This window comes from Chinchilla lanigera, unplaced genomic scaffold (assembly GCF_000276665.1).
Source record: "Chinchilla lanigera isolate Chin_1 unplaced genomic scaffold, ChiLan1.0 scaffold00019, whole genome shotgun sequence".
Lineage (NCBI taxonomy): Eukaryota > Metazoa > Chordata > Mammalia > Rodentia > Chinchillidae > Chinchilla > Chinchilla lanigera.
Genome location: NW_004955420.1, coordinates 20559286 through 20572195, shown reverse-complemented (window position 1 = coordinate 20572195; position 12910 = coordinate 20559286). Strand labels below are relative to the sequence as shown.

The 12910-nt window shown below is 42.6% G+C and overlaps 1 protein-coding gene across 3 annotated transcripts in view; it reads right to left on the bottom strand.

The window, feature by feature from the left end:
* The window catches only part of Masp1 (mannan-binding lectin serine peptidase 1 (C4/C2 activating component of Ra-reactive factor)), a 65565-nt gene that overhangs the window by 33635 nt on the left and 19020 nt on the right, over positions 1–12910 (bottom strand). For all 3 annotated transcript variants that reach the window (XM_005383253.2, XM_005383252.2, XM_005383255.2), the window contains exons 3-5: positions 7058–7235; positions 4972–5103; positions 2280–2476 (exon numbers count right to left, since the gene is read on the bottom strand). In XM_005383253.2, coding sequence (XP_005383310.1) covers positions 2280–2476; positions 4972–5103; positions 7058–7235 — 507 coding nt within the window. The remainder of the gene's footprint in view (positions 1–2279; positions 2477–4971; positions 5104–7057; positions 7236–12910) is intronic.

The window sequence follows — 12910 nt, the reverse complement described above, 5'->3', positions numbered from 1 at the left end:
GGCTCAGAGAAGGACAGTGCCTTGTCCAACACACAAAACAGGTCTGCTTTCTCTGGACCTGCAGTATAGGTGGGGGAGATCAACAATAAATGACCCACAAAATAATTGTAGCCTGTTATATGGTAGAAATATACACTATATATTTAAAATTCATTGGTTAAAATCTATATAACCTATAGAATCCATCACTGATACAGTAGACAGTAACATAATAGCTGACAACTTTAAATAGGTGGTCAGGTAAGGCCTTCTGCTGAGGTGACACTGATGTGACAGCCTGTTGTGTGAAGAGTAGGAGAAGCACTTTCCAGCCAGAGAAAGCAGCATATGCAAAGGTCAAGGGCAAAGGTGGAATGAGCTCGGGAGGAAGGAAGCTGGGTGGCTGGGCCTGAGGGAGTGGCATGACATGAGGTAGGAAAGGCAGGTGAGGACCACACCATGTTGAGAAATTTAGGTTTAATTCCAAGTGCAATCATGGTTGAGTCATTATAACTTTGGATGCTATGGGAAAAGCAATCATAAAGTAAGGTCAGAAGCAGGAGAACCAGTTGGGAAGTTTTACAGTTGAGCAAGAGAGGCAATAGGGTTTGGATTAGGATGGATGCAATGTAGAAGGGAAGAAATCAATAACTGACCCAGAATCCCCAACCACTAGTCCTGGGTCCTTTCTGTATGTTTGAGCCATTTTCCTTTTGTCTCTGAGGACCAGGGTTCCTTAGCTGGAATTTGACGACTTCTACAATCCCAAATGACATCTTTCTCTTATCATGCAGAAGAAGGAAAAGTGAACCTCAAAATGTGAAGTGTCGGAATGATGCTCCCATACAAAGCTCCTGGGACACCATGTGTGATAACCAGGATTTTTAAAAGATCCCTATGATGTTCATACCTGATGTTGCTTTGTGATTATATTATAACACAATGTGATTATATTACGAGTCCCTAGCAGAAGAGATTTTTGAAGAAGTGACACAGAAGGACCTGAGAGCACATTCTAGATGCTGAGAGAGACACTTGCTGACAATCAGCGAGAAGATGCGACTTCAGTCCTACAACCGCAAAGAACTGAATTCTGCCAACAATATAAACAAACTTGGAAGTGGATTCTTCTGCAGACCCTCAAGGTAAGAGCCCTGTCCAGTTGACACCTTGATTTCTATTTCATGTGACCCAAAGTAGAGAACCCAATTGAGCCCACTATTATTTGTGATCTACGGAACAATGTAGTGAGAATTGTTGTAAGCTGTTATGTTGGTGGCAGTCAACCACACAGCAGTAACAACCTAAGCCCTTTGTTCTGCCACCCCACCTGCAGCCACACTGCATCTTAGCCTCTGAATCTAATTCCAGGGCAGTCCAGGTTCTAAGTTCTTGAGTTTCCTTTCACAGATTCTTAGCTATCTCTGCCTCTCCCATTACTGACAGCTTCTTTTTTATGTCTCATTTTATGGCTCTTCTTGACCTCTTTTGGGAGGTCCCCTTCTCTGGTGGACCTCTTTGAACTTACTGTGTTGTAGCTTGCATCTTTTTCATCCTCAGGGCGGCTCTCCCCACATTCACATGGTTTACACAGCACCTCTTTATGCATGTGATGGGACCCATTTTTTTTCCCAGCTCAACATCTCTCCTGAGCTCAGACCCCAGTATTCAGTTTCACTTGGATGTCTCAGCTGGTCATTCTCTAAAAATTGCTGATTTTACTTCCTACATATCTAAAAAAATTTCTCCTTCTATCCCAGCCATGCCTCTCCACTATACTATTGGGATAGTCACAATTTGAATAGTTACTGGCCCGTGGCATTTTTAAATTTCTTTATTTGCCTGGTATACAGCCTCTTCCCAAAGCAGGACGAGCTGCATAATTGTAGGGTCCAGTGCAAAATGAAAATGGGGACTCCTTGTTCAATTTGTATTAAGAACTAGAAGGGGGCAACCGTGGAACATTAGTGCATAGGCTGTTCTAAGGTCCTAGGTGACCACACAGGCCACACACCTATGAACTGAGTCTACCTCCAAGCGTTCTTTCCAGAGTGCACACTTGTCCCTGTGACTGTCTAATTCAAAGCACCCTGGTGGCCAGGGAGCTAGTGTTGTGTCGGGAAAGGTCCTTAGACTGGATCTGATTAAGCTGGTAACTGTTATTTTAAGTAACTGCAGGTGGGAGGAGTAGCTGCTTGAATCCCTATCCTGGGAGAATATGAAAAGCCCATGATGTCAATTTTCCCAGTGCAGTCCAGAATTCCCAGCATCCCCAGAATAAGTGTCCATTGCAAGCTCACCTTGATGAAGTCATAGGGGCACGGCACCTCAGGATGGTCCTCAATGTCAAAAATGTCCTCAAACTGCAGGCTGACCATGAAGCCCTCCTCCAGCTCAATGGTGTAGAAGCATTCAGAGCTCTTGGGATAAGGGTTGGGGTAGTCGGGGCTGGTGATCAGGCCGGTCCTCTGGGTAAAGAGGTTGTCACTGCACTCCACTGTGGGAAACATATGGGGAAGATGGCACACCGGGGCCAGGGCAGCAGCAAACCCTTGCTTGTCTGTCACTGTGTGCTTTTGCTCATGGTCCCATGAGGTAGGCAGGGAAGGAATCAGCATCCCCACTTCACAAATGGAAAACTGAATCTCCGTGAAGGGAAATGATTTAACCAGAGTGGTGTATGCCTGTTAAGCTGCAGTCAAGACTCCAATGCAGAATTTCTAAGCCTCTACCCAGAGCTGTTTAACCATGTGACAACCCTTCTCACTGGATTCTCTGGCGCTTGTGGGGGGCAGGTAGGGACCCTAAGAAAGAAGAGTTTTGAGATGGAGTGGTCATGGGGGATTTTTGACTCTGTTTAGCCTTGTTTTTCCCTTTGCCCAGTTTCATTTAGGTCTTGTTCAGATCCTTCCTTGATTTCCATCTAATACAGGACCCTCACTCTCAACCCTGCCATTCTTTTTTTTTTTTTTTCACAGTGCTGTCTACTACCGGGCATTATGTCACATTCATTTGTTGATTTCCTTGCTCCCACTAGACTGTGAGTTCTATGAGGCCAGCTTTGTTTGCCTTTTCATTTACTGCACCAAGAGCCCAGTGTGCTGGGAAGCTGGCCATGACATGGCCATGTGAAGAGCCTTTATTTGCTGTTGAACTTTTGCCTTCGGGCTGACCCATGCAAGTGCTACATATTCATGCTTTCCAAGTCTTTGTTCATCCCTGCTCATTTGCAAAGGAGAAAACTGTAGCCCAGCGAGAGAGGCATGACTAACTGAAAGTCCCACAGCTGTGGGCTGCAGAAGGTTTAGATTGAGGTATCTTGAATCCTCATTTGTTTTCCTTTTCGACCACAAGCACTCTCATGGGGCTAATCCTCATCCCCAAAGGGCCAGGACTGGTCCTGGAGAGGAAAGGTCCTAATCTTATGTACAGTGCATAGGTAGACACTTAGTTCATAAACACATGTACAGCATATTTGTGGTACCGATAAAAGGGAGGATCCTGGGGCAGGAGTGAAAAAAATTGAGGAGCCTTTCTCTACGTCAGCTTTTGTAGGCCTTGGTCTATACAGCCCATAGTATATACTTAATATTTACTGCATAAAATAACATAAAATATAAACCTCTCTAATCCTGTATGTTTCTTCTGTCTTATACTGCTTTATACTGATAGGTAAGATAGGCTTTATGTAGAAACAAGTAGCACTTTTTGAAAGAAATAGAAAGCTCTGTCTCTAGCTTTGCTCTCTTCCAGTGATTGCTGATGTAGCTTTCAAGTGACAGCCTTCACCCTGGATCACATTAAGCTCCTGGGAGTTCCCCAAATGTCCCACATTGGATCACACTTCAAAACATTTGCAGAAGCTGTTGTCCCTGGATGGAATCCCCTCCTTCTCCTAGTCTTTCATCCCTGCCAAGGGACACGATCTGTGGGAAGCATTTGCCCACCTCTCCAGGCCAGCTCAGGTCTGATTGTGCTACATCCACACTTTCTTTGTATAAATGTAGTGAAGGTCACATTTGCTGCATCTAACAATTTGTGTATGTGGCTATTACCCCTCTTATGTAGCTATCACCCCTTTAAAAGGGGACCACTCCTGCAAAGTGGCTAAACCCTTGTGTTGGTGGAATAGTCACTTGTTTGTCTGTGGGGTTGGCATAGGTGTGTCTGGTTGGGTCATGGAGGTGTGGTTTTAGCTATATCTGGTCCTTCCCCTCTGGTGTTGCTTCCCCTACTTTTCTTCTGGGCCACCATAAACTAAGCAGCTTTGCTCCTCCATATCCTTCTATCATGCTGTTTTTCACATTGGAGCCAACCAACCATTGACTGAAACCTCCAAAACCATGAGCTAAATCCAGCCTTTCCTCCTTTAAATTGTGGGTGTTGGACATGGTGTCCCATTAAAAGTAAAGATGACTCATACACCTTCCATTTCTGTGTCCCTGCTCTAGCCCAAGACTACAGGATAGGAGCCCCACCAGTGTGAGATGAAAACAAAGAAGGAGAGGAGGAATGTGGAGTTTTCTTGCTGTGTCCATCTTTGCTTCTTTCATTTTTTCCTTTAGACTGAGATTCTCTTTTCCATAGATGAATATAAGGGCCATAGAAGCAAAGAGAAAAAGGAACTGCTAGGAAGCATAGTTTATGGCTCAGAAAGCAAAGACTCTGAAACCCAGGTTTCTCCCAAACTTGTCCAGGTTGACTACCTACAGTAGGGGTAGAGTCAGGGATCTATGGAGCAGCAATACTGCCCAGGAATAAAGAAATAAAGATAGCCTAATGTTCAAAGCTTCTCTCATGCACTGTTTGGAGAACTGAAGCTCAGGTTTCCAAGCTGGGTGTGCATCTCAGCATTTCCATGTATGTGGTATCCAAGCTGCATCTTCAACTTCATTTTTAGTTGTTCCTACTCTGTCTCTGTCTTTCCTCTGAGCTTCATACTGGAAGATGTAGCACATCATAGCCGTGTACAGAATTATCCCCAAGCCTTACCTCGACAGGTCCTGTTGTCTGTGTGGAGGATGTAGCCAAAACGGCAAGAGCAGTAGTAGCCACCGATATAGTTGTGGCAGTAGTGATCGCAGGACAACTCCTCGTCCTCCCTCTCCTTGCACTCATCCACATCTGCAGGGCAGGTATCTTTCAGTCAATCAATGCATGCATGATGCTGGAGATGAGAACTAACACGCATAGAGCACTTAGTGAGGTGCTCACTCATTGTCAAGAGGTTCACGCTTTCTCTCATTTTGTCTTTGTGCAAGGCCCATTATCTTCCTTTCACAAGCAAGGAAACCAGAACTTTGAGTAGTTAGGCAACTTACTCAAGATAACAAACAGCCAGGCTCCAACCTAGTCAACTTGACTCATGGTGGCAAGATTTCTCTAACAGTGGTGGTAATTACTGTGCCGGGCAAAAATCTTAGGAAGCAGGACTATTACTATCCTCACTTTATAGATGATAAAATGAGACACAGAGAATACAGGTGGGCTGGCTTCAGAGCTTGGGCTTTTAACTTCTACTCCATGTTCTCTCTCTCTCTCTCTCTTTTTCTTTCCTTTCCTTTCCTTTCCTTTCCTTTCCTTTCCTTTCCTTTCCTTTCCTTTCCTTTCCTTCCTTCCTTTCCTTCCTTCTTTTTTTATTTCCCTCTAACATGGGTCAAGGTATTTGAATATACATATCTCCTAAAGAACATATGAATGAACAAAAATCATACCAGACTATGTATGCCAAACACCATAGTCACCCAGGGATGCAATTTAAACCATAATGAACTACCACTGTCTACCCATCACAGTGGTTAAAATTTTAAAAATTGGCAACATTTAATGTTGGTGGTGATAAGAAGCAGCCACACCATGCCTTGGTGGACATATATAAAATGATGTCATTGATTTGGAAAAGGTCTGATAAACTTTTTTTTTATAAAACTAAACATAACTACTTCAAAACCCCCTTAATTCCTTTCCTCGATATTTACTCAAAAGAAATGCAAACATGTTTATGGAAAGAAATACCAGAGGGTTCATAGCAACTTTATTAATCAGAGTCAAAAATGAGTAGAAACAAAGTGGTCATCAATAGGATAATGGATAAAAAAGATTTATAGTATATTCAGCAATACAGTGATACTTTGGCAGGAGGAGGAATAAATTGTTGATACATGCAACAAAATGAAGAATATTATGCTGAGTAAAAGAATCCTCATCCCCTAAGTCTATTGTTCGCATAAATGTGTTCATTTATGTGAAGTCTCATAACAGGCATAGTAATCTATGGCTAAAATAGTTAGAATTGTTTGGTCTAAGGGAACTGGGAGCAAGGATTGACTGAGGAGGAGCATGAAGGAAATTTCTAGGTTGAAATTATTTTCTTAATAGGGGGTTGCATTTTTAAAAATTCAACAAATGTATACTTAAGATTTGTGTATTTCATTGAATATAAATTCCACACTTAAGAAAAAGCTCTATAGAACTTAACAAAATAGAGGCATGCTGAAGTATCTAGGAAGTACAGCACTAATGTCTACAATCACTTGGAATGTATCAAAAAAGATAGATGGATGAATGAGTAGAGGATAAGTAGATGACGTGGTGGTTAGGGTGGAGTTTCAAACTGATCAGCTTTGGGATCCCCATGGGGGGATTATTGGAGACATGAGTAGATGTGTGTAGGCAGATAATGGAGGCTGGCCTTCGTGTCTATGTTTAGTTTTCGGTCTCTTCTGCTTTGGCACTATTCCCTTGTTCTGTTTTCTAGCTACCATGAGCTCATATTCTTTCACACCCTTCTGCCATGATGTTTCTGCCTTGGAGCCAGAAGATCATGGACTTAATCCTCCAACCCTGAATGAAATTAGCATCTTTAAGTTGTGGGTGTCAGGTATTATGTCCCGGTAGCAGGAAAACTGACTAATTCAGATAGATAAATATATGGTGGAGTGAGTGCAGTAATAAATGAATGGCAGTGTCTATGTGGTGAGCACACAGAGGTTCACTATGCAGGCGAGAACACAAAGCTGTTCTTCTCTTTATAGAGAAAGGTAGTCCAGGGGGTGAATCACCCAGTTCCCCAACTTACCCACAGCCATGTAGTGGGCATCAAAGCCTGTGAATCGCTCCTCATTGGAGAAATCTGATCGGAAAGTGATGGACATGAAGGAGCCAGGGGAGAGGACCATTTCCTGGCCGGGGGTCTGCTCTGTGTCTGTGGTCTCCCTCCCACAGAAGGTTGCCAGCACCTGGTCTTCAGTTTCTACCTTTGAGGTTAAAGGGAAAGGGAACAGAATGAGTGCCTTCACGTTTCAGCTTCTCTCCTGATCTCCAGGAGAAAAGAGGAAGGGGTTGTGTAGAGGGAACACTGGGAAACTCAAAGAAAGAGGGTTAGGCATTCTGGGGTTTGAGGAAAGACACGTGACAGGTTAAGTCCAGGCGCTCATCTGTTCAGTTTTACTCATTGGGTTTCATTTCTTCAGACATAGCTTGGTATTTGTCACTCCTGTTCCCAACCAAATGGCTGACTTATTGAAAATAACTCAAGGTTAAAATTTAACAAGAGTTAGATATCTTGGAGGCAGATTCTATATGCAACAGAGATTGACTACATTTCCAAAGAAAGAAACTTTATACACAATACAAGTCATTCATTGTGTGCCAGCCGCTGAACACAGCATGAGATGGGGGTGCTGGAAAACGAGAAGACATAGGGCTGTGTACAGGACAGCAGTGCTCAGACTGAGGAAAGCAGACACAAAGGGCTCTGTGATGTAGCCTGACAAGCACTTCGTCACAAGTACTCAGAAGGAGGTGAAAATCCCCACTAGAACATAAATAATAGGAAAGTAAGACAGTTCTTACAGATATGTCCTCAGGGGGTGGGAGAGGACCTGGCACATGGTATTTATCCAGTAAATACTTGTTAACAAGAGCTAAAGGTGCATATCCATTCTGAGAACTATAAGAAGTCAGGAGTCTGTTAAAATTGTTCAAGGGATGGATATGTAGATAGTAGATTATGATTGACTGTAGATACCATTACTTCTGTAAGTGGAAGATATTAAAAACTTCCCAATAGGAAATCATGTACTCAGAACTGTATTTATTAGGTAGTCCTTAAAATGTAGAAAGTATATTGAATTCATCTAGAAATGGTATCTTTGTGTGTGTTTAGACAAGATGCAAAAAAAAAAAAATCATCTACTTGTTGAAAGAATTTCCAACTTTGAAAGAATGGGAAGGCAAAGCAGGGATCCTTGATGACGGCCTAAAGCTCACTGTGAGAGTCTGGTTTGGGCTGCATGTTGGGTAGCTGGCTGGTGAACTTAGTTTGACTAGGAATTCTTGACCTATCCACCGGTCTTGTCATCTTCTACCTAACTTGATTTTTTACAAGCTTGTATTTGTGTTTGTAATGTTTGGAGTGTTGCTTTCGGTAAGATACGTGTGAAAATCTTACAAAGAAGGGTAAGTCATTAGAGGAAAGTTCTTCAAGCCTGTCTATCTCTAAGTAGCTTCTATTAAGTTCATTGTTTCATTCATTAATTGAGTATGTCAGAAGTATCTTGACATTTGACACTTCTGTTTTGAAACTAATGGTTTATTTATTTAAAATAAGAAGGCGTTTTAAAGAAAAACATTTTGCCCTGGCAAGAAAACACAAGGATAATTAATCACCAACATTGGGAATTGAAGTGTAAACAGAAAATGAGATCATGGCTTTGCTATTTGTTCCTCTTCTCTGCAGATACCAGGGAATTCACAGTAGCCTCCTTAGTCTAGGATGTGTCTTTCTTCATAGAGCTGAAATACCACTTTGAATAACCCAGCTGCGATGTCATTTTGGTTAACCAAAGTTTCTAGGGAGCTGAAAGTCTACCTATGCGTAACCTTTTAAAGTTTTTATCTTTTAGATGCAACACTTTCTTTGTGAAAAGTGCTTTATACAAATCTCTGTTTTCTTACACGAAACATGCTAACACTTTCTTGGTGATCCAGGGACATTCTTATGAGTTTCAACTATCAGGATATAGCATTAAAGGGAAACTCCTGGGGATACTGAGCTGTGTGATATTGTCTTCTGTGGAAAGTTGTCAGACTATATGTCTTGGCAGTTTGTATGACTCCTTAATGTAGTATTCTTTTCCTGCTTTTTACAATCAGTCTAGTAGTTGTACTTTTTGGTTGATTTTTTATATGTTCTGAGTGAGAATTTAATAAAATTAAACTGCTCTTGTAAGAATTTAATAAAAAGGAAGACTAAATATATTTAGGATGAGGCTTGTGGGGGATTTCTTCAATAGGTAACTTCATGAGCTGAGTTACTCATTAAGAATCCAATGAATAACTATCTTAGTGATCTCTTATTTGGAGTACTCTAAGGTGTATGGACCTGTTATTTAGAGGTCCTGATTCTACCACAATCTACTATATCATTGCCCCCACTTTAGCATCCACTTATACATCTGTCAAAAAGAGTTTGAACTTACTGAGATCTCAATTTCCTTCCAAATCTGAAAAATTGGTGTTCTAACCAGTAAGTATCACCGTATATTAAATAAACCACCCAGAAGATGGTGAATAGGAGTTTCAACACAAAGATTGCTGCTCCCTGCTGATGCACTTGATGGGGCTGAGCTTGTTTGTGGTCTGTATCTATGCAGTACAAAATCAATTATCACTCAGTCCTCACGCCTTCAGCGTTAACAGTTCCAGGTACAGCACCCTCCTTCCTATAACTTGGCAGCCTTGGGGCCTCTTGGCTTCTGTAGTGTTTGGGCATGGACATTTTCACATAAGATGAACCAGAGATCATTTGGAATAAAGAGAGACCTACTGAGAGCCTGTGATAATGTTTTCCCTCCTTGAAACTTCTGGGTTTAGGGACTTTTTCATGGCAGATATGTAGTCATCACCTGCACAATCACATTGTTCCAGAGAACAGGGAAGCACGCCTCAGCAGAGAGCCATGGCAAAACTGAGTCATATATACTTTTAGAAGCAGAGGAAGCAAGGACAGTCACCCTGGGCCCTGGGAATTCAGCTTGCAGCCCAGCATAGAGTCCTGAAAAAGCAGAGCTGGGAGGAAACTTTAAGAGTTATTTCAACTTCCCTTCTGCAGGAAACTGGGGCCCAGAAAAGGCAGCAATGGTAGAAAGATAACACAGCATTTTTGACAGCATTTTTGCTTTTGGAACTGTTCTGAGACTGAAGGAAGGAACCATACCAACCCAGAGAGTACATGACAAAAGACACAGATGCTTGCTTAAACAATTTTCCTGGCTCAAGAGCCTCTTGAAACCTTATCTTGGAAGCATGGGTTGTTTCCCAGAAAGGATGTGGCTCAGTGACAGCTCTAGCCCTAACCTAAACAGAGGGGTCACCAGCCCTGCTTACTATTTGTATCCCTTGCTGTGGACTGTAACGTTCTACAAAGATCATTTTCCTCTAACATAGGCATAAGGTTGAACCCTGTTTTCTGTTTGGACTGTCCTATCTCTGGGATCATCATATCCACATGGAGGAGGGAGCTCATTGAGTGAAATCCCCAAATTCATAACAATAGATTCCATGTGGTGGAGGATCATAGAGGTTTCATTTTTCCACTTTTTGTTGTGGGCAGCAGTGTCCTTGCAGACTACTGTCATTTAGAGCACCAACATGTGGTTACATGTACTCAATTTGTTTTCTTTTAACTCAATTCGACAAATATTTGTGCACCAAATTCTGTCTGGACTTTAATGTGGAGGATGCTCAAAACTGCTTATTTTGTGGCATGAGTTTAAAAAGTTCATCTTCTGCCTCTGGGAATGTGACATTTAGTCGAAAATGGTAAGTACTCAAATGTATACATTAGAGTATTGTCTGAGTATGGCAACTTCAATGAAAGATGAGCAGCCTCAGGGATCTAAGGAAGGTAAAAATTGCATCCAGCTGAGAAGGACCAGAAACACTGAGGAGCGGGGATGTAGCTCGGTGGTAAAGCACTTGCTTAGTGCATGCAAGCCCTCCTTGATTTGGTTTGATTCCCAGCACTGCAAAACAAAAAACAAGTCAACAAAAAGTGCAGGGAGACGAGAATGTCCTTTGGGCTGAGGAATGGTTGGGGAGCAGGATTCAGGCAAGTAGAAAGAGTAGATGGAGCATGGGGTGGGGTGGAGGAACAGCTTGGCACAGTGGATAGTGTAGACTTAGGCACTCAGAGTCTCAACCAACCGTCCTCATACCGCCTGGTGTGGGAGAGGAGCTCTGCTGAGGACAGGGCACTGGGAAACAGATCTCAGAAGAAAAAGTTCAGGGTCTTTGTTTCCCATGAGTTTTCTGAAGCACAAACCTCCTAGGCAAAACTGCAGCAGGGCAGCAGGAAGTTGAGCAAATGTCTATGGCATGACTAGTGTTGCTGCACTCCACAAGCAGCTGTTCATAACTGCTTTGGCTTTGCCCAATCTTCTCCTCCAAGGAAAGCATGGAGACAGCAGTTCAGCAGTGACTGTCCTCATTGTATAGATGAGGAAACTGAAGCACAGATGATTTAAGTGACTCGGCAAAGTAAGTGTGAGTCCAGTGAGTGATGCCTGACCTAGTGAGTGGGGAATGAATTTAGTGAGCGATGGCACCAGGTCCACAGTTGAAGCCAGCATCCAAACCTTGTCCAGGGCTCTTCAAATGCTTCTGGGTCCCTGGTCAGTGCTCCTTTAGGTGCTCCTGATTCCCTAATCCACACTTCTTTAATACATTAACAAACAAAGGCTCTCTTGCAGTCCAGGTACTGGACTCATGACTTGGCTTATCCATGCACACAAACTACACCAGGAAGTCTTTCCAAAATCTGCTCTGAGCCTTTGAAGAACATTTCTGACTAAATTTAGGAAGCCGTTCAGAGTGAGTACTGAATTATTTTTTTTAGCCATTTTGTTAATATGGGAAATACATTCCCCAAGATCTCTTTCCCTGTGTAGATCCAGATTAGAGAGGACCCAATGAGGAATTTGTGCAAGTTTGGTAGAAAATAGTCCTTGCCCCCTGAAGGTTGTTTTGGACAGTTGTAGAACTGCCCAGTAGGTTTTAATCTCCCCATTTCCTCTACTCTGCATCCAGCTCTTCCTTCCATCTATTGGCTCTAGTGACCAACCCTGGCTGTCACCAACTGCTTTCACGTGGAACCACAGAGCTGGCAGCTTCTTTGAGCCAATAGCTTTGAGAAATCTCTTCATGTGAGCTTTGTATTCAGAGTCTCACTTTAGCCCTCACCTCTGAATCAGCTTCTCCAAGGAATGGACTTGGCACATGACTTTGGAGATGCCAACATTTCCACCCACACCATGGCCCTAGCTTAACGGTTGGTGATCTTTTTCTGTGGTCCTCTAACTTCCCATTCCCAACATTTACATCCTCAACTCACTTCATAACTGCATGAGTCCTAATGTCCATAAATACCCATTACCTCTTAATACTAATAGAGATTCTGCTTTGCTGTTTGAACTCTGATAGGATCATGGGTACCAGAAGTGGGGTGCTGCATTGACAAAAATTACAATATGTGCCCTTGGTTTGGGGGTTGACTAACAAGTGGGTGCTAGAACAATGGTGAGAATGATATGCCTTAGAAGCTGAAGTGAAGAAGTCAAAGGCAGAGTCAAGGCAAGAGTCAGGAGCCATAGAGAGTAATGGATTGAGAACCACTCTCAAAGGGCAGAACTAGGCTCTAACCAAGGAACATCCTACTTTGTGGACAAGATAACAGGACCCAGCTGAATTTCAGAACTACTATGGGCCAATAATTGTTACATGCCTCCAATCCTCCCCATTTGTCAATGGGAGCTCTGCTGTGGTTATCTTATTCGTAAGATAACTCACTCAATATCTTCTTGAGTGTGGAGAGGGAAAATCTTATTCATAAGATAACTCACTCAATATCTTCTTGAGTGTGGAGAGCTCT